The following is a 27,189-nucleotide window of genomic DNA, read 5'->3' as shown; positions in this document are numbered from 1 at the left end:
TAGATAGCGAAGTCGATATATCCATGTCCGTCTGTATGTTGAAATCAACTTTCCGTAGCCCCCAAATAACTTAAATACATTATTCATACATCAATATGTCGGGAATTCTTCCGGCTCGGTTGCTATTTAAAATCGACAAAATCGACCCATAAATGGCAGAGATATAAGGAAAAAACCTCGATTTATGCCCTATTTTTTTTATCTACATATATCTGGATTACTAAGTCATTAATTAGACAATATAGATATCTAATTATAGATATTTCAAAGTCCATTGCAACGATATAGTAAGTTGGACCTACAAGGGGTCAAAATCGGGAAAAATATTTTTTAACCCGAATTTTTTTTTCATCAAAAAATTTTTTTTTGTCATAAATTGTTTTTCCAAAAAATTTTTTTTAAAATAAAAAAAAAAAAATTTTAAAATTTTTTTTAAAAAAAAATTTAAAAACAATTTGGAAAAAAAATTTTAAAAATTTTTTTAAAAAAATAATTTTAAAACAATTTAAAATAAAAAAATTTTAATTTTGTTTAAATAAAAATATTTTGAAGTATAATTTGGTGAAGGGTATATAAGAATCGGCACTTTTACTTGTTTTTATTTTAGTGCATTATATTAAAAATTAATTTTCATAGATAGGATAAGTATCTTTTAAATTGTTATTTAAATATAAATCATATGATTCCATCTTAAAGTTATGGTCTCTACTAAGTCCAGAGAAATCATTTAATTCAGCTGCAAGTATCTAAAACTTATTTTCTTTATTGTATATATTAATAAATTATTTTAATTTTTAAGCTAAATCATAAATAACAAAACTAATTAAAGTAAAAAAGTAATTAATACTTACTTGAAGAAATTGTAAATGATAATTTTGTTTCCAAAGTTTTGTTTACATTTTGTATCTTAAAGTTTTTCCCAGTTTTCATTTTCAATGAATTTTGTCACACATGTTTGTTTTGATGGTTGGTAAAAAAATTATGTTGCTGTAATTATTTTATGTACATTTTCAGAATTTTTCAGATTTTTGTTGTTGTATTGTTGTCCTGATATAAAAAAAATATTGATGTTTCCTTAACACATCATAACAATGATCGCCTTTAATCAACAGCCTCATCACCAGGTTCCAATGTAACATCCCCACCTTTATAGTTCTTCATATGGTCGATAAGCCATTGGAAAAGTTTATCTCACAATATTGTGCAGACCACAAAGAGAGCGATGACAAAAAACATCATTGCCACAATGTCTTTGTGCAGACTGCGATCCTTGTAAAATGGTCTTGTTATATACGATTCCTTACGCGTACGATTCAACAGCCACAATGGAATAACCAATTGCATAATGTCAGGGACCATAAAACCAATATCGCGTACAATTTGATGGGCATAACCTTCGCCGCGCAAGACATTAAAGAAGAACTGATCAAAACTGCTGGCAATGATGTGCAATATGGCAATGCCCACAATGCAAAAGATCTTTTTAGTTGTAATAGTATTTGAGCTATCGGCTAAATGCATTACCATAACGGTTGATATGATTTCGGTTATCTGGAAGTAGAAAAAAAACAAAAGAAAAAAGAAATAACAATTGAAAAGAAAATCAATTTTTAGTACTTACCGTAAAAAACAATTGATGATTCCACTGCTGATAGTAGTCATCATTGTAATAGTTCATGTACGCCCACCAGGCATAATAATGCGAAAATATTGAGAGACTAAACAGCACCAGCATTGTGTAGCGCAAACGTTGCTGCAGTATCAAAGCAATCAAACGTTTTATACATTCGTACAAGGCAATCACGGCAAATACAGTCAGCAGCCACATTTTAAATGTATTCTGAGTGGCATTGAAATACATGTGCTTGTAGGAGGCCACACCAGACTCATAGGGTCCCTTGAAGACCGTATCCCAGCATGAGCACGTACAGAAGTGCTTATCAACGTAGCGCGCATAATTTTCCCAAAAATACCACAATATCACAATGTGAGCGGGTGGTATTAGAGCTGGTGCTAAACTGCCGCACGCAGCTGGCAACCATCTGGTATCAAACATTTTTATGCTACAATTAAAAAATAATGAAAATATGTATTACTAGCAGACCCGGTGCGCTTCGCCACCCCAATTAGAAGAAAGAAATAGTACTATTAAGTCTCCGTTTGTGAATCTAATTGTAAATGTCTAATTTCATATTTCTGGGTCCATTATTATAGAAAATGCAAAATGTGTTCCTAATTTAAAATTTTTATGTTTATTATTATAAAATATTCAAAAAGTACCATTGCAATAAGGAAATAGTACCACTGATTATCACTTTTAAATTCGCATTCACTAAACCATAACCCGTCAAGTTTGAATTTTAGATTTGTATATCATTTCCTATATTATCAACTAATTTTGTTTCTTTAATACTTAAGATTTAATAAATTATCACAAAACCGAAACCGATCGGTTTTTAATTTTTTAAAACCGAAACCGCGGTTTTGAAATTCTTCGATTTTTTGGAAACTCTAGGTCCATTATTATAGGAAATTCAAAAAAGTACCATTAGAATATATAAAAAGTACCAAAAATCCCCCACTTGTGGTTTCCCACTCACTCCGGTCCATATAAGCTTAATTTCATGTTTTTAGGTTCATTGGTGAAGAAATTACAAAAAGTACCATTCGAATAAAGAAAAAGTACCAAAAAGTCTCCCCTAGAATTCTAACTCACTTAGGACCATGTAGTATGCTTAATTTCATGTTTTAAGTCCATTGCTATAGAAAATTAAAAAAAAGTACCATTAGAATAAACAAAAGGTACCATGAGGTATCCGCTTGAATTTTCAATCACTTAGGACCATATACGCTCAATTTCATATTTCTAGGTCCATTATGTTATAGAAAATTCAAAAAGTAACATTAGAATATAGAAAAAGTACCAAAAAGCACCCACTTGTAGTTGCTCACCCACTCGGGTCCGTATAACCTTTATTTAATGTTTCTAGGTTCATTGGTGAAGAAATTACAAAAAGTACCATTTGAATAAAGAATAAGTACCAAAAAGTCTCCCCCTAGACTTCTCACTCACTTAGGACCATATATGTTTAATTTCGTGTTTCTAAGTCCATTGTTATAGAAAATTCAAAAAAGTACCATTAGAATATAGAAAAAGTACCAAAAAGCAGCCACTTGCGGATTCCCACTCACTCTGGTCCATATAACCTTTATTTCATATTTCAAGGTTCATTGGTGAAGAAATTACAAAAAGTACCATTCGAATAAAGAAAAAGTACCAAAAAGTCTCCCCCTAGAATTCTAACTCACTTAGGACCATGTATGCTTAATTTCATGTTTTTAAGTCCATTGCTATAGAAAATTAAAAAAAAGTACCATTAGAATAAACAAAAGGTACCATGAGGTATCCGCTTGAATTTTCAATCACTTAGGACCATATACGCTTAATTTCATATTTCTAGGTCCATTATATTATAGAAAATTCAAAAAGTACCATTAGAATATAGAAAAAGTACTAAAAAGTATACACTTGTGGTTTTCCAGTCACTCGGGTTCATATAATCTTTATTTCATGATTCTAGGTTCATTGGTGAAGAAATTACAAAAAGTACCATTCGAATAAAGAAAAAGTACCAAAAAGTGGCCCCCTAGAATTCTAACTCACTTAGGACCATGTATGCTTAATTTCATGTTTTTAAGTCCATTGCTATAGAAAATTGAAAAAAGTATCATTAGAATAAACAAAAAGTACCATGAAGTATCCGCTTGAATTTTCAATCACTTAGGACCATATACGCTTAATTTCATATTTCTAGGTCCATTATATTATAGAAAATTCAAAAAGTACCATTAGAATATAGAAAAAGTACCAAAAAGCACCCACTTGTAGTTTCACACTCACTCGGTTCCATATAAGCTTTATTTCATGTTTCTAGGTTCATTGGTGAAGAAATTACAAAAAGTACCAATCGAATAAAGAAAAAGTACCACAAAGTCTCCCCATAGAATTCTCACTTACTTAGGACCATATATGCTTAATTTGATGTTTCTAAGTTCATTGTTATAGAAAATTAAAAAAAGTACTATTAGAATAAACAAAAAGTACCAAAAAGTCTCCCCCTAGAATTCTCACTCACTTAGGACCATATATGCTTAACTTCATATTTCTATGTCCATTATTACAGAAAATTCAAAAAGTACCATTCGAATATAGAAAAAGTACCAAAAAGCAGTCACTTGTAGATTCCCACTCACTCCGGTCTTAATTTCATGTTTTTAGGTTCATTGGTGAAGAAATTACAAAAAGTACCATTCGAATAAAGAAAAAGTACCAAAAAGTCTCCCCATAGAATTCTCACTCACTTAGGACCATATATGCTTAATTTCATGTCTCTAGGTCCATTGTTAAAGAAAATTCAAAAAAGTACCATTAGAATATAGAAAAAGGACCAAAAAGCCCACACTTGTGGTTTCCCACTCACTCGGTTCCATATAAGCTTTATTTCATGTTTCTAGGTTCATTGGTGAAGAAATTACAAAAAGTACCAATCGAATAAAGAAAAAGTACCAAAAAGTCTCCCCCTAGAATTATCACTTACTTAGGACCATATATGCTTAGTTTCATGTTTCTAAGTCCATAGTTATAGAAAATTCAAAAAAGTACCATTAGAATATAGAAAAAGTACCAAAAAACCCACACTTGTGGTTTCCCACTCACTCGGTTTATATATAAGCTTTATTTCATGTTTCTAGGTTCATTGGTGAAGAAATTACAAAAAGTACCATTCCAATAAAGAAAAAGTACCAAAAAGTCTCCCCCTAGAATTCTCACTCACTTAGGACCATATGTGTTTAATTTCATGTTTCTAAGTCCATTATTATAGAAATTTTAAAAAGTACCATTAGATGAACAAAAAAGTACCTATAGTACAGTTCACACATTTTGGTACCTAAATATTATCCCCTAGTCCTAACACTAACTTCACTCAAATACATATCAGCTAACTTTAATGTCGATAACTGAAATAATTTAAATTTTAAAAAAGTACCATTAGGAGAAAAGTACCAATTTCCCTTTTCTTACTTGAACACCCCTCAAGTTTGAAATTTAAAAATATTCCATTTTGCCAAAATTGTTTATGCTACAGGCATGTATCAAAATATTAAAATCTGTGTTAATGTGCCCAAGAATAAATATGTTTTAAAAAAAGTACCAAACTGTTTACCCGGATTTGGCCCAATATACACCTTGGTACTCGAGTTCCAAATAACACCCTGTTAGTTAATTTTTGTATGAATCCAGGAACCAACGTTAAAAAAAATTATCAAAATTGGCTTAATAATTTCAAATATAATGTATTTTCCCGATTTTATCCCCTTTTTGGTACCTTTTTTATCCCCATTGAGGTGGTACAATTTCATTGAAATAAATTTCTGTAACGTGGTGGGAGCTCATAATAAAATATTCGTATGTCTATGTCAAATTATAGAAAAACATATTTTATGAAAAAGTACCAAAAATTAACACAATTTTTATCCCTTAAAGGTTCGAATTTCCAAAAAGTACCAAACTTATATTTTTTATTTTTTGTTAATTAAAGAATACGATTTAAAATTTGTTTCTATGTTTATTGGTTTAAAAGATACATAGGGTGCAAAAAAAGTACCAAAATACAGTTTTTACCCGTTTTCTCCCCTAAAAGTTTCGAATTTCCAAAAAGTACGAAACACCTGTCAGCTTATTTTTTAAATGGAGTAACATGCTATTTTAAGTTTTTTTATATCTTTATTAGTTTTGAAGATATAAGGTTACCGAATTTACCCGTTTTTACCCTTTTTTACCCCCTAAACGTTCGAATTTCCAAAAATCCCTTCTTATCGGATCGTTTTGGGGAGGGAGGAACCCACAGTTAAAATTTCGTGATTCTAGCTTCAGCCGTTTGGGCTGTGCGATGATGAATCAGTCAGTCAGTCAGTCAGTCAGTCAGTAACGTTACTCTTTATACCCTACACCACCATAGTGGGGAGGGTATTATGCGTTTGTGCAGATGTTTGTAACGCCCAAAAATATTAGTCTAACACCCACCTTAAAGTATACCGATCGACTTAGAATCACTTTCTGAGTCGATTAAACGATGTCCGTCCGTCCGTCCGTCCGTCCGTCTGGTTGGCTGGCTGGCTGTCCATGTAAACCTTGTGCGCAAAGTACAGGTCGCAATTTTAAATATATTTCGATAAAATTCGGTACATATAATTTTTTCGGCCCAAGGACGAACCCTATTGAAACTGGCTGAAATCGGTCCATTATTTCATATAGCCCCCATACAAATGTCCTCCCGAAATTGGACTTTATCGGTCATAAATGTTTATTTATATATGTATCTACACAAATTTCGCTCCAAATAACTTTTATACATACGAAATTCATGTCACCAAATTTTATTACGATCGGTGCATAATTAGTCATAGCTCCCATATAAGACCCGCTTCCGAAAATCACTTTAACGTGCATAAATCGCTTAAAAATGTTGGTATACACACAAAATTCAACATAGTTAACTTTAATATAGACATAAATCACACGACCTAATTTTATGGTGATCGGTCCATAATTGGTCATAGCTCCCATATAAGGCCCACTTCCAAAAATCACTCAAAAATATAAATTATTGATATTTTAAAAGAAAAATATTTTTACTCATTTACTTGGTGTAGGGTATTATATGGTCGGGCTTGACCGACCATACTTTCTTACTTGTTTATATATATAGATTGTAAATTTAATTTGTATTTCTGTATTTGCAACAGCTACATGTAACATGTAACAAGTAGCAAATAAGAGTAATATATTCGGCAGCGCCGAATTTTAAATACCCACCAACAACATATCTCACAGTTTGGTCCATAACTCTGGTTCTATTTGACCGATTTTTCCCCATTTTCAATACTAATCATTTCTCATCAACAAAGAAAATTTGAGAATATATGGCCTATCATTCCACAAAGGGACAAATGGATGGACAGACTGCTACTCCCAATATTTTTGGTGGTGGGTATAAAAAATATATATAGAATAAGATTGACTACCGTTACAGCTAAGCTACCGTTACCGAAATAACCCCAATTACCGTTACCGATATAATCGATATGCAAAGAATTACCGCTAAGCTACTGTTACCCATTAAGCACAACTTATTTTTTATTTCTGTAAATTTTATTAATAATTTTATTCAGCATGAAATACCAGTTGCCAAAATAATAGCAACTACCGTTACCGCTAATCTACCGTTAAAGAAATAATCCAAATTAGCGTTACTGTTACATTTTAACCTTTTCGAATCTGTAGCCAACCTTGATAAAATAGAATACATTTCAACAAGTATTTCCTGTTTCATTCTTTTTTACCATCATCTTGATTATAATTGAAAGTTGTATCTACTTAAAGCACTAACTAACAACTTTTACATTTTTAAATTGAAAAAGTAATAATAAAAAATATGAAAAAAAAATTTATATTTCTGTGCTAACAACAGATTTAAATAATGTTCTTTAATAACACTTTAAACATGAAGTATATTTTAAAAGTTTTAACGTTTTTTTCACAGAAATTCTCAACAAAAAAAATATGGATATGGAAAAAGTAATTTTAAAAACAAGTATGTACAATGATTTATTCGACTGTGTTGCATTATAAGTATCTTCCAAGACTTTATCGGTCATAAATGTTTAATTTATGTAGATATCTACACAAATTTAGCTCCAAACAAGTAAGAGAGCTATATTCGGCTGTGCTGAATCTTATATACCCTTCAGCAAATTATACTTCAAAATAAAAATGTTAAATATTTTTAGGTAAACAATTATTTTTCCATAGTTGTTTTTTTCATTTTATGTAAAAAAAAAAAATTTCTAATTTTTTTTTTAATATTTAGCGAAAAAAAACTTTTGGTGAAAAAAAAATTTGGGTTAAAAATTATTTTTTCCGATTTTGACCCATTGTAGGTCCAAGTTACTATGGTTTTATATTCGTCTTTGCAAAGGTCTTTGAAATATCTATCATTAGATATCCATATTGTCTATATTAATGACTTAGTAATCCAGATATAGGCCAAAAATCGAGGTTGTTCTGATTTTTTCCTTATATCTCAGCCATTTGTGGACCGATTTTCTCGATTATAAATAGCAACTGAGTTGAAGAATTCCGGAGATATTGATGTATGTAAGTTATTTGGGGGCTTCGGAAAGTTGATTTCAACAGACAGACGGACATGGCTTAATCGACTCCGCTATCTATAAGGATCCAGAATATACATATATACTTTATAGGGTCTGAAAATTATATTGTGAAAATTACAAACGGAATGACAAACTTATATATATCCTTCTCACGAAGGTGAAGGTTATAATAAGTTTCATATATACGGAAGTCACGTCACTTAATTTTATGATGATCGGTATATATTTAGTCATACCTCTCATATAAGGCCCACTTCCGAAAATCACGAGCATAAATCTCTTAAAATTGTTGGTATTTAAAAAGAATTCAATAGGAATAAGTTTCATTAAGATATATTCACACAACCAAATTTATTGGCGATCGGTCCAAAATTGTTCATTGCTACTATATAAGGCCCACTTCCGTAATTCACTCACGATTATAAATTATTGAAATTTTGAAAAGAAATACTTTCTTACTTTTTATACCCTTCACCCTTCACAGGGAATCTGTGCTGAAATAACACTATAAATACAGAATTTTCTGAACAAATATTCCCGAATAGGAACCCTAGTATACACTCTTAAGCCCTTGTTCATATCTCAGCAATTTTTGGACCGATTTAGCTGATTTTGAATACCAAAATTCTCGAGATCTTTTTATACCCTTCACCTTCGTGAGAAGGGTATATATAAGTTTGTCATTCCGTTTGTAATTTCCACAATATAATTATCCGACCCTATAAAGTATATATATTCTGGAAACTTATAGATAAAGGAGTCGATTAAGCCATGTCCGTCTGTCTCTTGAAATCAACTTTCTGAAGCCCCTTAACTTATATAAACGATTCATACATCAATATCTCCAGAATTCTTCCGGCTCGGTTGCTATTTAAAATCGAGAAAATCGGTCCACAAATGGCTGAGATATAAGGAAAAAACCAGGACAACCTCGATTTTTGACCTATTTTGTATTTTATATCTGGATTACAAAGTCATTAATATAGACAGTATGAATATCTAATGATAGATATTTAAAAGACCTTTGCAACGAAGTCGCGACCATAGCAAAATCGGAAAAAAAAACATTTTTAACCCGAATTTTTTTTTTCACCAAAAGTTTTTTAAAAAAAATATTAAAATTTAAAAAAAAAATTTTAAATTAAAAAAAAAAATATTTAAAAAAAACAATTGGAAAAAAAATTTCCAAAAGATTAAAAAATCGTATATAAGACCATAGTAACTTGGACATACAATGTGTCAAAATCGGAAAAAAATTTTTTAATCCGCATTTTTTTTTTCACCAAAAGTTTTTTTTTTTGATAAATATTAAAAAAAAATTTTAAAAAACAATCAGAAAAAAATTAAAAAAAAAAATTTTTAGAAAAACAATTCGAAAAAATTTTGGAAAAAAAAAAATTTTGTTTACCTAAAAATATTTGAATATTTTTATTTTGAAGTATAATTTGGTGAAGCTCTCTTACTTGTTTTTATTATCCTCTAGCGTAAAGTCTATTGGATTATAGTGTTCCAGAATAATATATAGTTTATTCAATTTAAACTTTTTTAAATTTCACTTTAGGAAGTAGTTATTTTACTTCTTTGTAATCCGGAGTGTAGACTGATTTAAATTCTTTTCATTTAACTTTAGGAACACTTACTACAATTTCTTTTTGCCATTTGACTGCCCTTGTTAGATCAAAGTGTGGTCACTTTGAAAGTGTAATTATATTTATCATTGAGAACTAGTTACTTTACTCACTTATCCATTTAGATCAATTTCCCTATCATTGTCATTTAGAAATGAGTTTGAAATTAATTTTGTAGTTTACCTTAGGGACTAGCAGCACTATTTTAAATTAAAAACTGTGTTCTAGCTAATAGACGGCAAACTGTTTTGTTTTTAAATTTACATTAGGGAATATTAACCGCTCGTTAGTTAGCACACATTCAGTAATTTTGAACAAGGCTGTTAACTTAAATGAAGTAATCTCCCGTCAGGTAAATTTCCATATGGGCAATTCCACGAGAATCGCTACAACGACAGAAAATACAAAAACCCTTGAAGATGATCTGAATAGAAGAACATAATTAAATGTTACTATGTGAAACTATTTAGATCATATTACAACATTTTAAAGACAAAAATAATAGTTTCAACTGATTATATTTAATTTTTTAATGTTTTAGGCTAAAATTGCGGCGAAAACTAGGCTCCCAATTAGCTTGTAGTATGAAATGAATTTGACTCTGATGGTTTTTTTGCTATTGTCAAATTGTTTATTGAAACCTAAAGTATATTTTCTATTCACTTTTTTAGTTTTTGTATACATATATTTACAGAATTGTTTTATTATAAGAGAAAAATCAGTCACGTACGATATAAATTTTATTTATTATAAAATCATCCAAAGATTGTTTTTATTTAAATATGATGGATTGTAAAGGAAAAATATTTCGTTTAGTGTAAGAAATTAAAAGAAAACATGTACCGCATATTTCTACATGTACCTCAAAATGAGTTCCGTTTTATGTCACGTACGATATACCCTTATTTCGCTCAATATTTTAGACAGCAAAACTTTTTATTATTTTAAAATATAGTACCCTCTGAATGGAACATAAAGACCAAATTATTTTTCAGATACTCTTATTTTTGCCAAATCTATTCCACTCTATAGGCGTACAAATGTCACGTACCATGATATGGAATTGCCCATATGCTTGCAACTTTACTATCTGTTGTCAGTCAACCAAATTTGACATTTTATGTTCGCAATAATTGTCAACGAAAAACTGCAATTATTGTCAGGTACGATAAAGATGAGTCTTCATTGGAGATAACCTAATTTTGACATTTGCTCCAATATATCGAGCCCTTAGCGCCAAATTATCGTAAGCGACATTTTTGTTTGTTTTATTGCAGAAATAAAAATTTTATGGACTGACTGATGTTTCAGCATTCTCAGAATATCAACATTTTTAATATCATCAAAAATATAGAGGGTAAGATTTTATCGTAAGTCAATGTTTATATTTTACAGTAAACAAATTTTATCGTAAGCGACACATAGTGGTATAGAAAAAAAAGAGGGAAATAAATCTGTAACTTCTAAATGGTTATATTAGTTTGATTGAAATTTCACATGCACAAATAAGAAGTGTTGTCGAGTTTAAGTTTTAAACGTGGACCTCATGGGCCCACCAGGGGCGCGACCAAGGGCCCTCAAAGTAGGACACCTCGGGTATGTTACATTTTTTCTTGGTTTGAGTTCTGATTTCAAAAACATTATACATGTAGAATCTTTTCATCGAGCACTACAAAAAACCTCGTCGTAGCTATCAATTATCTATTATAGCTTAGGAGATATTCGCATTTGAAAATTAAATTTTCAACATTTTTACACACCCTACTCCAGTTTTTTGATAACAGCGTATCCAAATATTTACCGATTTTCTCCAGTTTTCCTTTATTGGACTAACAATATATGTATGTGTCAAATAGAAAAAGAACTGTTTAAAAATAATGAATATGTCGAAAGTTATATGCATTTGAATTTAAAATATTTTTAAAAAGGGATTTTTCGCTTCTTTTTAAGTTATCGCAAAAAGTTTCTAAGAGGATATATAAGGAATTTCTACTTTCTAGAAGCCTAGTTTTCATAAAATATTTTAAAGGAAAACCAATTTCAAAATTGTTGTTACCGAGGGGACCAGGTCCTTTCAAAAAACACCTATTTTTTATGTAAAATAAAACTTTAGGGCAAAAATTCTCAAATCGCATATTCGATATCAAAATATAGTAACCGATTATAGGTGGCTCAATATGTTTCTAATTATTTTGTAAAGGGTTCCGATAACCCCGACCCTTGTATGGATATTATAGCCAAAAAAACTAAAAATTACCATTTTTGGAATTTTTCAACACTTTCTTGGGAATTGCGGGATTGCTGATAATAAATTTCAAAATTCGTTTTCATCGATTTTACATAGAAAAATCTACATAACTGTGAAATTTCATTAAATACTATCGATAAATAAAAATTTAATTTCAATTCGAAAAATTTGTATCTATGCAAAAATTCAATAAAAAACATTTTTTGTCATATTTTTCTAAAAATTCCATGAATTTTTAATTGTCAAAAGTTATAAATATTTTTGAAAAATAGACAAATAGCTTGAACGAAATTATATTATATCGCATCATAACACTTTTAATTCTATGTATAAATTTCAAAATAATCAAAAAAAACCTTCTCCTGTAAAATTTGTGTTTTGTCGCTTACGATAATTTGGCGCTAAGGGCTCGATATGTTAATGAATTTATTGCCCGTCTAGACGGCGGGTTAGGGACTAGCTATTTACCTAATCAGCAGTATTCTCTTGCAAGAAAATTTATAATTTTACTCAACCAAGTAATTCAAATTGTAGACACTTTCAAAATGCAAAATTTATTATCGCACTTCTTTCACAAATATTTTATAGTCATTTGAATACATCCCAAAACGATGCTAATTATGAATGAACTAAATACAAATAATTCTGAATAAAAAAAAACACACATATTTAGACGTCAGACGATGTCTCACCGTTGTACGAATACAAATAAATTAAAGACGTCAGACAAATTGTTAGTCAGTGTTTAGTTTTAATATCAAATTGAGCATAAACATTTCAGCATCATATGAACTAAATGTGTAAATGAGTGTACGAATAGTGTGAATTAAATAAATTTATTTAAATATTTAGCATGCTACTGCTACTTATAAATGTGAATAATTTTATTATAATAAAATGTTATTCTGTGTAATATATTTTGGCACTTCATTTTATTAATTGCTCAATAATTGCAAGTTAATAAATGGAAAAATGTAATTTTTGCAAAATTTTTTTTGTAGATTGTAAACTTTTTGCAAATTGCTTCCGCATAAAATATTTTCTGCAGCCCTAAGCTAAATTTGTATAAAATAAATTCAAAGTTCATTCACTTTGGTTTCCAAATATATAGGGCCAATACTATTTAACAATGATACTTGCTTATATTGAAAATATAAATAGTTGATCTGAAAAACGAATTATTTAAAATTAGCTTTTGAAGTATGTGCCCAGTTATTATTAAAATAAAATATATATATTGTATTTCAACAAAAATAAAAGCAGTAACAATTTTGTCATAACGAAGCAATAATACTGTGGGTACACAGTAGGGTTCATAATTTCCCGGACTTTTTTCTTTCCCGGAAGGAATTTAAAAAATCGGTTCATTCCCGGGAATTTTTTAACACTAAATTAAACCAAAAACCAGAAATTTGTTTTCGAATAAATTGACTTATAATTGTACAAGGGTTTTAAAAGAAGTATAAAATAACCATATTTGGTTGTACAATGTTGGTCCAGCATTTATAAGGGTTTCTAATTTAAAAGGGACATTTTATCGGAATTGTCACAGTCGTACTTTTAATCAGTATAAAATCAATAAATTCTTAAGAACTTAAGAATTTCGACTATGTTAAATCTATAAAACATGCGTAGTTAGAGACATTTTTCATATCTGATTGTAGATAAACAAATTTAAACCACTATTATTGTTATTATTTTCTCTAAATATGATAATATTCATTGAATATCCCTAAAAGTTGTAATTTTAGGCATCTTAATAATTCCTCTAAGAGCATAAGCTTTAAATTAGATTCATTCTTAATAACCAAATGTTTCTGTTGTGGCTTGAGTTGAGTGAAAAAAATTCGGTTATATCAGTCGTAATACTTCTTTGACAACTCAATAGCTGTTGCTAGAAGCGAAAAAAATCTATGGATATAATAGAATGATTCAATTAGCAACAAATTTGGCCATCGAAACGTATCTGAAAATTGTAACTTTTAGAAGAAAACTTATGAAGAAATTCCCGACAAACATTTACCGAAAATTAACAAAAAAAATTTAATTTTTTATTAATATTTTTATTGCTTATGTACAAGAGAGTATTTTGAGTGGAAATTTAATATTTGTTATTGTAATAAAAACAAAATACATGTAAAAATTATAATCAAAGTACAGGCAAATCCCGGTATAACGAACGATTTGTTGTCAGGCCCATTCGTAAAATCGAAAAATTCGTTATATCGAGATTTATTTTTTGAATAAGTTTTAGGCGGTGTGACATAAGCTTGATTTGAGGCATTACCAAGGATTAATAAATCCTTCATTAAAAGGGATTTCGGTTTTAAAATTGATCCTACCATTAAAAATATCCATTATTTCAATGAAGATAGTCTACAACAACACTTTGTTACGAAAAGAGCGACGTGTATTTGCCCTTCAAAGAAAAGAAATCTTCTGTGTTCCACATTCATTAGAGTAAACCAAAATTGTTAGTCTATCTTTCGATAACTTTCTTTCTGGATTATTAGTTTCTCTAGCGTGAACAAACATTTTATCTTGTATCATTTTCCAAAAGATATCAGTTTTATTCGCTTTGAGAATAACATCAGGAGTTAGATTGTGTTCAAGTGTAATTGTATGCTGATTCTTTAAGAAGTCTTACACCGTATTTTTTTGAATACAGATAACACTTGCATGAAATGAAATCCATTATTATAAAGCCAAAGCCAAACATGTTGCTAGAGTTCGTCAACATGTTGCTAGAGTTCGTCAACATGTTGCTAGTGTTCGTCTACATGTTGCTAGTGTTCAGAAACATGTTGCTAGAATTTAACAATTTCTACAAAGTTCAAGAATATGTTCCCAGAGGTTTGCAATATGTTTCTAGAGTTCGTCAACATGTTTCTAGAGTTCGTCAACATGTTGCTAGAGTTCAGCAACATTTTGCTAGAGTTCAGAAACATATTGCTAATGTTCAGCAACATATAACTAGAGTTCAGCAACATGTTGATAGAGTTCAGCAACATGTTATTGTGTTCTGAAACATGTTGATAGAGTTCAGCAACATGTTGCTAGTGTTCTGAAACATGTTGCTAGTGTTCAGTCACATGTTGCTAATGTTCAGCCACATGTTGCTAGTGTTCAGAGACATGTTGCTAGAATTCAACAATTTGTTTCTAAAGTACAGCATGTTGCTGAACAATTTCTACAAAGTTCAACAGCATGTTCCCAGAGGTCATCAATATGTTGCAGAACATTTACTAAAAAAAAATTTTTTAAATTAAAATAAAATTAAAAAAATTAAAAAAAAAATTTTAACAAAATTAAAAAAAAACAATTTGGACAAAAATTTTAAAAAATATTTTGAAAAAAAAATTTAATTTTGTTTACCTAAAAAAAATATTTTAAAGTATAATTTGGTGAATGGTATATAAGATTCGGCTCAGACGAATATAGCTCTCTTACTTGTTATATACATGGCATTAGCGGTATAATGTAAAAAATTTATTTTTAGAAAATTTATTACCCGCTGGGCTAAATTTCATCAAAATCGGTCCAGACATTTTTGAGTTCATTCGGAACATACATACCAACATCCATTTTTATATATATAGAATATTGTTTGATTTTTAATTATTATGTTTTATGAAAATAAATAAAAATATTACGAAATGTGAGTTTGATTTTGTGATAGGTCCTATTTTAGTCAAATATTTATTTGAGTTTATACATTTTGTGATTGAATACGAAATTTATTTTTTTCTGTGTGCGGAAAATAAAAATTAATATCTACAAAAATATTACTCATACCAGCTGTAGTAAAGATAGGGTGGGCATTAGAGATGAGCAATCTCGTGATTGTTGAAGGAAGTCGTTCTCAGTGAACATCGATTTATAAATCACTTTATTTTAAGCATAACAGCAATGTTAAGAAGAATGGATTATGTACTATTTTCATTTTTAAATCTGCTTTTATATTAACCTAAATCTATTACTAACGGTTTTAAACCCGTTTAAATAAAAACATAGGAAAATAACAGAATTAAGCAAAGACAAACTAATTTTATGAAAACTGGTATGTTACTTAACATTTCACTTTATACACTATGTGAGAAAGACACTCTTATAACTATTAATTAACAGTATTGTTAAAATATATGAAAGAACGTCATTAAAAGTATCTGTTACTTGTTATACATACTCAGTAACAGTTGTTACCAGTGAATGTTGAAATATATAAAAAGAACAACATTTAACAGTATGTTGAAAAATATGGAGAACGACTTAAATGTACCTGTTACTTGCTATATTCAGTAACTGTTGTTACCAGTGATTTTTCAATCACTGTGATGGAAATATCGCCCATTCATCCTTGTGGGAAACACTCACATAAAAGTAATGCACTTGGGAAATATATTTTCACAATAACAAGTTTTTCTTTTTCCCAAAATTATCGTCAGCTAAAATACAAAACCACGGAACATCATTTCAACTAAATATTTTAAAAGATTTGTGCAAAAAAATCATCCCAAAATGAGAAATATCTCTGTTAATTTTTTATATATAAAATTAACACAGAATGCAAAACTCATTTCCAAATTAAAATTTTGTTTTTGTTTTTGATTTTACGATTTTTATTATTTTACATTTTTTTGTGGCGATATTTACAATATGTAAACCAAACACCGTTACTTCAAAAAATATCACCTGCTGTGCGTATACTTAATATTCAATTCAGTCAAAAAATTCATCAGCACTCATACGCCCACAATATGCAAACAATTTGAAAATTTATTTTAAAATAAACAATATCAACATCACTCACTCACTCACTCATTCACCTTTCAGAAGCGAAAGCGAATAAATTTAATATATTTAAATGCACTGAACTGAACTCTAACAAATGTAAACTTAAAAAGAAAAATTTAAATGGAAAACCATCAACATTCAGCAATCAACAATCATTTTACACATATGTACGAGGAAATGTTAATACAGGTGTTGCTTAGGTGTTGCTATTGTTATTGTTAAAAAAATATAACACAGCTACTGGGATTGATATGTGTAAAATCAGTACACATTCACCTAAAACTGTTTTTTATATATATTAATGAGGAACAGTGTTGATTAAAGTGAAAGCGCAGTGGTTTTGAATTACAGCTTTTATTTTTTAACCGTCGAGAGAAGGTTATATATAAGTTTGTCATTCCGTTTGTAATTTTCATAATATAATATATATATTCAGGATCCTTATAGATAGCGGAGTCGATTAAGTCATGTCCGTCTGTCTGTTGAAATCAATTTTCTGAAGACCCCAGATATCTTCGGGATCCAAATCTTCAATAATTCTGTCAGATATGCTTTCGACAAGTTTGCTATTTAAAATCAGCAAAATCGGTCCACAAATGGCTGAGATATGAGGAAAAAACCATGACAACCTCGATTTTTTACCTATTTTTGACATACCGACCCCTTAGCGCCAAATTATCGTAAGCGACATTTTCTAAATTTTTTTTTATTGCAAAAATTAAAATTTTATGGACCGACTGATGCTTTAGCGTTCTCAGAATATCAAAATTTTTAATAACTTCAAAATTATAGGCGGTAAGATTTTATCGTAAGTCAATGTTTACCTTTTACAGTAAACGAATTTTATCGTAAGCGACACACAGTGGTATAGAAAAAAAAGAGGGAAATAAATCTGAAACTTCTAAATCGTTAGATTGCTTTGAATGAAATTTCACATGCGCAAAGTAGAAGTGCTGCTGAGTTTAGGTTCTGAATCTGGACCTCATGGGCCCACCAGCGGCGCGACTAATGGCTCTCAAAGTAGGACACCTCGAGTATGTTACATTTTTAAAACGATCCTATTTCTTCGTTTGTGTTCCGATTTCAAAAAAATTACACATATAAAATCTTCTCATCGAGCGTTACAAAAGACCTAATCGTAGCTATAAATTACGTCTTATAGCTTAGGAGATATTCGCATTTGAAAATTAAATTTTCAATATTTTTACCTAACCTACTCCAGTTTTTTGATAACAGCGTATCCAAATATTTTCCGATTTTCTCCAGTTTTCCTTCATTGGACTAACAATATATGTATGTGTCAAATAGAAAAAGAACTGTTTAAAAATAATGACTATGTCCAAAGTTATATACATTTGAATTTAAAAAATTTTAAAAAGCCGATTTTTCGCTAATTTTTTGGGAAAAAAGAACTGTTTTTCTTTTTAAGTTATCACAAAAAATTTCCAAGAGAATGTATAAGGAATTTATACTTTCTGAAAGCTAGGTTTTCACAAAATATTTTAAATGAAAACAAAAATTCAAAATTTTTGTTACCGAAGGGACCAGGTCCAATCAAAAAACACCTATTTTTTTTTTAAATTAAACTTTAGGGCAAAAATTCTCAAATCGCATATTCGATATCAAAATATAGTAACCGATTTTAGATGGCCCAATATGCTTTTAATTATTTTGTAAAGGGTTCCGATAACTCCGATCCTGGTATGGATATTATAGCCAAAAAACTAAAAATGTCCATTTTTGTGATTTTTCAACACTTTTTTGGGAATTGTGGGATTGCTGATAATAAATTCGTTTTTATTTTTCCATTTGAAATAGAAAATTTTACATAACTGTGAAATTTCATTAAAAACTATTCTTAAATAACAATTTTATTTCAATTCGAAAAATTTGTGTCTATGCAAAAATTCAATAAAAAACATTTTTTGTAATATTTTTCCATGAATTTTTAATTGTCAATAGTTATAAATATTTTTGAAAAATAGACAAATAGCTTGAACGAAATTATATTATATAGCATCATAAAATTTTTAATTCAATGTATAAATTTCAAAATAATCGAAAAAACCTTCTCCTGTAAAATTTGTGTTTTGTCGCTTACGATAATTTGGGGCTAAGGGCTCGATATGTATATCTGGATTACTAAGTCCTTAATATAGACAATATGTATATCTAATGATAGACCTTTGTAACGACGTATATAAGACCATAGTAAGTTGGACCTACAATGGGTCAAAAGCTTTTAACCCGATTTTTTTTTTTCACCAAAAAAAAAACATTTAAAAAACAAAAATTTTTTTTCAAATTTAAAAAAAAAAAATTTAAAATAACAATTCGAAAATTTGTTTTTCTAAAAAATTTAAAATTTGTATTTTAAAGTATAATTTGGTGAAGGGTATATAAGATTGGGCACAGCCGAATATAGCTCTCTTACTTGTTTTATAAAATTTTGTTTTATTCAATAATATTTTCTGTTTCATTAAAAATTTTATACATATTGTGAATAAGGGCATTTCCAATGGGATAAAAATATTCGGAAATACTTAAATTTTGATGTATTTCTTTAAATTTTTGTGTAGATCGCATAATCTTAAAAACAATTAAATAGGATTTTCTCTATTTTTTACAAAATCGGCAAATACTGCGATTGCTCCGTCATGTTATTCAAACCTAATAATCATGATCAAAACATGTTCGCAACGTTGTAGTCCGTTTGATCATCTTGATGAAGAATATAAGCTATGGACACTTTAATTTAATACAATTTAAGCATTTTTCTTTAATAACACAGTGCAACAGTGCAAAAAACACACGATCATGACAGTATATGTTCGACTCTACTACCAAAGTATAGTAAAACCCTATACTCAGTTTGTCCATTTTGGTGACAAATTTTTTTTATGGACATCCTTCAAAAAATCAGTGGGCCTTCAAAAAATGGTGCCATCAGTTTTTGGCCAACAGCTAATTTAGACTGGATGATACCGCTTAACTTTATATGGCAATAATATAGCTAAGAGAATCCAGATATACATATCGAACAAAAAAAATTGGTCTCCAAAATTCACAAACTGAGTATAGGGTTTTACTACCCTTTGGTAATAGAGTTGAACCTATACTATCATGATCGTGTGTTTTTCGGAAATAAATTTTTGTCAAATTTTAATTTTTCGCTCAAGTTGGATTTTTCATATGTAGTACTATTAAAGCTATTATTTTAACCACATCTACACACCAGATATACATATGTATGGTTTATAAATCACATTTGTTTGCTCATTTCATAAATTTTGTATTCAAATTGTACTTAATTTATTAAAAGCATTTTATTTAATGCCTTTTGCTTATTTTAGACAGTCATGTAAATACATTAGGGTTCATTGAGGTGGCCCCCAAAAAAATTGTGGATATGCCTTAAACTGAAATAAAAATTTAATTCGTTCTAAGCTATCGTTTCTTAAAACGTTTTTCTTGGGTTCAGTATTTGGTGAGCTGAAGAAAACATATAGCTAACATAAGAGCGAAGAGAAAATCGGTTTCAAAAATTTCAAATAGATTGAATTTCGAAAAACCAATTTCGTTGAATTAATATGAGATTTATAAAGTTTTACTTTAAATATTTTGAGGGATTTACAATAGATGACGTATCTTTTGAACGCGGTTTTGTTTTTGATAACTTATATGTCATTTTGAGGGGTACATATCTGTCATTTATACTCACTTAGTTATTGAATATTATAGTATAAACAACAAAGTTTTTTTGCTTCAAAAATGTAGAATTTTATACCAACGAATCGTCATGTGCTGGAAGTTTTGCTTTACTTCTTTAATTTTAAAAAAGTGGTGGTGAAGCACACCGATTGCTCATCGATTGTTCCATCGGTTTCATCGTGTGAGAAATGATTTGTGCGGTTCAGAAAATGTGATTTTAACAACGAAGACAAAGATCGCCCGATTGTTGTAAAACTCAACAAGAGCATGCTAAATTATTGGGAGCTACTCAAGCACATATTTCAAAACGGATCCATTATTATAACCCCAAGCGTAATATATCGTATGGGAAGCCCGGGTAACAAGTCGAATCGATACCAAAGACAAATATCCATTGCGCTAAGGTAATGCTCGGCCACATGTTGCAATATCTGTTAAAAAGTATTTAGATTGAAGTTGGGAAGTTTTGCTTCACCCGGTTTATAGTCCAGATCGTGGCTCGTCCGACTACTAATTGTTTCGATTGATGAAGAAAGCTATCTCTGGGATACGCCTCATTTTAGAACAGAGTATCCGATATTGGCTTGATTTTTTTGGCTGGGAATCCATAAGTGGCCAGAAAGATTGGAAAAGCTCATAGCTAATAATGGCCAATACTTTGAATAAATGTATATTGTACAAATCTTACAAAATAAAAATTGAAAAAATCCAGCATTTTTAAAGGGACCTTTTTATCCTTTGATCCTGCTGACCAAGTACTGATACGTCAGGATAAAAATTTTAAGAAATGATCTCTTCAAACACACTAAACTTTCATTTTAGTTGGGAACAACGACATCTCATTTTTCCTCCTAACAAACGGGACTAACCTAATGTACATACATATGTAATTCTATATAAAGTAAAATTCCCCAAATCAGATGTAATTGCACGTGCAATATACAGACACAGATACATTTACCTTTACAGCAGAATATATAAATATTAGTGTGTTGCCATAGCAAGAAAATTTTGAAATAAATTTATTTTGCTTCATTTACTAAAAGAGAGACAGAGAGTAAAAAGTTTGTTGTTTTAAGAGAGCAAAATGTGGCAATGATATGAGAATAAGCATTTAAATTATAGATAAACTTTAGCAAAATGTTTGTTCGATAATAGTTTTGTTTTTATTTTTATATATTTTTGGCTGGCAAAAATTTTATTTTTGGATTTATGCATAATAATTGTGCTGCATTTGAATGTGTTTATGAACTTTTTAATATTTCGTTTTTATTTTCATAATTTATTTTTCTATAAATTGCTGAATGTTGATGGTAATGGTATTTACGTTTTAAATTAAATGTGAGATTTAAAGGAGAAGTTAAAAGTACTTTACTAAGTTTACATTATTATCATTAATACAGAAAAGGTTTTGTGTAGAGTTCAAGAGTGAAATGAATATGAGCAAATCCTTAAACAATTTTAATTGCTATTGAATTATACATATTTGCAATAATATACAAACACAGTACTACAAAAAAAAACAATTGGCGGATTCAAACGGTCTGCTATTAGGTCGTATTGTCATAATGTCGTAAAATATTTTTTTAGTTTAAACAAATTGTTGTGCTGCAAACAAAAAAGTGTTATTTTATGACAAACCAATAAACATAGTTCAAAAAGTCTTATTAGTTTATAACTTTTTTGTTTGAAACCCAACAAAAATTTATTTAAACTAAAAACATATTTTATGACAATACGTCCTAATAGGAGACCGTTTGAATCCCCCAAATATTTTATGTAAAATCCAAAAATATGTTATTTAAAATTTAGTTTTCATTAATAAAATATTTTTAATTTTTTACGGCAATTAATTTGAAAGTTTCTTTTAAAACGATTTTTATTTAGAAAGACATTCTGAATAGAATAGACTTTAACACACTAGTTTATTAATAAGCTAGTGTATTAGCCTGTCAATACCATGGAGAGCTGTTGCTCGCTGTGCGTTAAGATTCGAAACGCGATTATTACTATAAAAATGCCGAATTTTAGTTTTGTAAGTATTTTGTTAGCTCCAGAAAGCTCCCGAAATATTAAAAATCCCGAACAATTTGGGATTTATTAATCCCTATATATCCCACGCTATTTTTTCACAAATTTGGGATTTGATACAAATATCAAATGGAAGTATTCCATTGGTTTTATGAAAAGTTAAAAATGCCCATAGTAAAGGATTTTATTGTCAACAATGTCCAATAAAAGTGATAATATAACCCTCCTTGAAGTGTGCCTCTAGTCACAACATTTCATGTTCTACCCATATCCCAACCATTTAATTATTCTTTGCTCTACCCCCAAAATTACTTTTATGACAACATCTATTCACTACATTTCTTTCTGCTGTTAAGTCATTTGTTTTTTTTTTTTTTATAATTCGGTAGTACTTAACAATTAGATTTTTATTTTTGAATTGATTAGTACATAATGGGTTGGTGGTTAGAATTTCGGTTTCAAAATTTAAAAAAAAAATCATCAAAAATCAATTCTTTTCCAGATGTAAACATTTGTATATTGTTACGAAGTTGCATTACGAAGCTGAATTTAACGGTCTGTAACGACTGCTTACAACATTCATCATGTTTATAAACATTTCCAATGCTCGAAACTTCTACATATCAACATTAACAGTTAATGCTACCTTACCCTCAAACAATGTTAATAACAGCGTGTTTTCAACATTGTTTGTGGGTAAGGTAGCATTAACTGTTAATGCTGCTAATATTAACATTAAAGCCGATAAAGAAATAGAACATTATAGTTTCGTCCGTTATATTGATAATTCATGATACTGCTGGAAGATGGCACTGTGTATATAAATAGTAACAGAAAGTGAGTCAGTTTTTACAGGCGCTATTATAATTAACACCAACTGTATTACCAGTGAATTCTTCTAGATTATCAGTGTGTAATACAAGTGTGTACATTAGACCGTACCTCAAAAAAAAGTTCGCCGTACACCCCCTAATATGAAGTATTTCTGCAAGGTAGTATATTTTTCGTTATATCTTTGCCAATATACAGTCGGATCTTAAAGTATGATATTATTGTCTTCTCGAGAACATTGATATATCATACTTTAAGATCCATTGACATTAAGTATCCGGTTCTAGTATTTATCCACTAGATATGTATCTGTTCCTACTACTTTAACATACCACCGTAATTTCAGAAAATTAATGCTCGGAAGAAATATTAAACCTTTGCTAACCTTATAGAAAATTTTTTTTTCGAGACAAAAATATTGATGTATCATACTTTAATATCCGACTTTAAATGCCAAAGATATAACGAAAAATGTAAAAAGGCGACCCCTACATTCTGCAAAAAAAACAAATAAGAAAGTATGGTCGGTCAAGCCCGACCATATAATACCTTACACTAAGTAAAAGAGCAAAAACATTTTTCTTTTAAAATTTCAATAATTTATATTTTTGAGTGATTTTCGGAAGTGGGTTTTATATGGGGGCTATGACCAATTATGGACCGATAACCATGAAATTAGCTCGTGTGATTTATATCTATATGAAAGTTTACTATGTTGAATTTTGTGAGTATACCAAAATTTTTAAGCGTTTTATGCACGTTAAAGTCATTTTCGGAAGCGGGTATATATGGGAGCTATGACTAATTAGAGACCGATCGTAACAAAATTTGGTGACATGAATTTTGTATATATAAATCTTATTTGGAGCGCAATTTGTGGAGATACATTTATAAATTCAACATTTATGACCAATAAAGTCCAATTTCGGAAGAACATTTGTATGGGGGCAAGGTGAAATAATGGACCGATTTCAGCCGGTTTCAATAGGCTTGGTCCTTGGGCGGAAAAAATAATATGTACAAAATTGCGACCTGTACTCTGCGCACAAAGTTTACATGGACAGCCAGCCAACCAGACGGACTGACGGACATCGTTTAATCGACTCAGAAAGTGATTCTAAGTCGATCGGTATACTTTAAGGTGGGTGTTAGACTAATATTTTTGGGCGTTACAAACATTTGCACAAACACATAATACCCTCCCCACTATGGTGGTGTAGGGTATAAATATAAAAATTTTGTTAGTAACTGCCTTGGTGAAATACTTCATATTAGGAGGTGTACATTAAAAGTGTGTGACTATTTAAATTGTTGTGTAAATTTAAATAAATAAAGAGATGTTACAAATGTTAAACTATGTACTCATCGCATTTATTTGCAATTAAAAGAATACGGCTTATTTAAAGGAAATTAACCACCGTTTTTAAAAGGTAAATTTAGTTAGTACTTGAACGAATTTCTTCTAAAAATACGCATACATGTGTTAGTTATTTTATTTTAAATGATGGCCTTCTTGTTTTTGGTATGAAACTTTTTAAAAAGTTTCATAAAATTATCTGGTCCCTGTATAAAGTTAAACCTATTCAAATTCGGAATATCTAAAATAGGGCATATTTAAGTTTTTTCCAAGTCAACATATAATTTCTCTTATAGAAAAATTTCTGATTTATCTAAAAATTATTAAAAATATAATACTTGTTCATAATGCTTATATCCAAACTTCAGGAGACTCACAAACATTGACTTCTCATGAAATTTTTAACGTTTTTAGAGCTAAATGTGTATAGTTTGGAAAATAAAAAGTATGTAAACTACTGGGTACTACGAGTGGTATGAGTTATATTTTTCTAAATAGTAATTTAGGTTTGTCTCAAACAAAATACTTAATTTCAAAAAAAGGTTATTTTTAATGTTGAACTTCTACGCCCTTTAGCTGGTAATATTTGCAAAAAAGTGAATAAAATGGACGAATCTGGGAAAGTAAACAACCAGTAGATATTTTGAATTCACCACAGATTTGAGAGACTTGATTACTGCAAGATTGTCCACATTGATATCAATGGTTGATGACTCGATTAAATTCTTGGATAATATTCCATGCTGAGATTTATACTAAAATCTAGATCATCAGAAAATATTCCCGATCCAGTGCTCATTTCTACTCTTGTTCAATGAGGACTTGAGCTTATTGCTTATTGCAGTTATAGCAAGACATTCTAGTCTCTGCACTTTATATAGAGTGGGGAGAGTTCTGTGTAACATAGATGTAACATGGAAGACCTTCGGGTTGAGAATCGAATATACTTATGCAGTTGTCAAATAAATAAGTGGTAATATTATAAATAAGCCATTATTGAGCAACTTCTAAGTAATTCAGACAATATTTTGAAAATACAGTGAGATGGTCAAATAAATGTTTTAAAAAAGCCTTTGTGGTAGGAAAATTTATATTTATTGTCCAAAATTTTATAATTAGTTATTCCAATTCTGATTTAAACATATTTTTTTATGTTTTGTTTTTAATTATTAATTTATAATGTTATTTAAAACCCGGCATTACATTAATTTATTTTAAAGGAAATTCTCTCCTAGTAAATATGCTCTTTACAATATGCCCTAGACGAAAGAGATGTAAACAAATAAATCGTGTTGTGTTTTGCAAAGCAAATTAAAAAAAAAAAATAAGAACGAGGTTAGTAACCGAGATGCCGGTAAGTATACACACATATTTGTTACAAGAAAATGAGAAGAAAAAAAAAACAGTGAAAAGAAAAAGAAATACAACAATAACGAAAATGAAATGTTGAAATTCTTATTTGGTGTTTTTCTTCTTTAGCCGTTCATTAATTATTTGTAGATATTTTTCTGGTTTCTTTTGCTTTGCACTAAATAATGTTATGAAATCAATTCCAATTAGCTGTATATTTTATACATATATTCACTTAAATTTCTTTATATATTTTCTTAAGTTTTATTTATTAACAATAACAAAATAGGTACGGTTATATATGTACACATATTTTGCACACAGCATCCAATAAATTTTGCTTAGAAATATGGAAATTTTTTTTTTTTTTTATATAGGAATTTTCTTTAGCACTTTTATACTTTTGATTATGTAGATTTCTTTTAAAACACTTTGTACAATTTGATTGGTTTTATGTAATTTATAAATTCTTAATTAGTTATTTTCATTTTTATTTAATACAAAATATATTTCGTTTTTTTTATTTAAATCTCTATAAAAATTTTACATCACACAGCAGCTTTACACAGACAACTAAAATGTCTGTGTTGAATTGTATCACAAAGTTTCCGTTTTTCTGCTCTCTCTCTCTTTATTTTGTATTTTGCTATCTCTCTTTTCACAAAATTCACCTTTATATCATAAATATGTATGTATGTATTAGGAGGAGATGGCAGAGATGTTTACATTACATCCAGCATTGTACCGTTATTCACGCATTGTTGTAATTTACCGTTACATTGTTTTTGTAACAGAACTACATACATAAATACTTTGTTTTTGTTTATTTGCTTAAACAATTTTATTATTTTGTAGTTTTTATTTGAATTTTTTTTATTGTTGTTTTTATTATCTTGTTTATTTTTGTTTTTCTTTATAAACATAGGTATAAAATATTTCTACATTAATTACTCTTGCATTCTTTGCGTGTTTTTCCTAATTGTCTTGTGCTCCTACGCTCTCAT

General features: G+C 29.3%; 1 protein-coding gene across 1 annotated transcript; it reads right to left on the bottom strand.

Annotated features, from left to right (window-relative positions):
• Positions 1–924: 924 nt before the first annotated feature.
• Positions 925–26,719, bottom strand: LOC135954510 (uncharacterized). The gene is made up of 3 exons (XM_065504692.1): positions 26,587–26,719; positions 1,622–2,063; positions 925–1,551 (listed from the first exon to the last, which is right to left on the bottom strand). Exons 2-3 carry the CDS (start codon positions 2,054–2,056, stop codon positions 1,192–1,194), a joined length of 795 nt encoding a protein of 264 aa, XP_065360764.1. The 5' UTR covers positions 2,057–2,063; positions 26,587–26,719; the 3' UTR covers positions 925–1,191.
• Positions 26,720–27,189: the final 470 nt, after the last annotated feature.

The sequence above is a fragment of the Calliphora vicina genome, chromosome 3 (assembly GCF_958450345.1).
Source record: "Calliphora vicina chromosome 3, idCalVici1.1, whole genome shotgun sequence".
Classification (NCBI taxonomy): Eukaryota; Metazoa; Arthropoda; class Insecta; order Diptera; family Calliphoridae; genus Calliphora; species Calliphora vicina.
Note: the sequence above shows the minus strand (reverse complement) of the source record. Positions and strands in the feature narration are given on the sequence as shown.

What these genes read in the sequence shown, in the direction of transcription:
- LOC135954510 (XM_065504692.1), bottom strand. Translation starts at nt 2,056, where the DNA reads ATGTTTGATACCAGATGGTTGCCAGCTGCGTGCGGCAGTTTAGCACCA. An exon ending in ATCATCAATTGTTTTTTACG is followed by an intron (nt 1,552 to 1,621) that starts GTAAGTACTAAA and finishes TTCTACTTCCAG; the next exon opens with ATAACCGAAATCATATCAAC.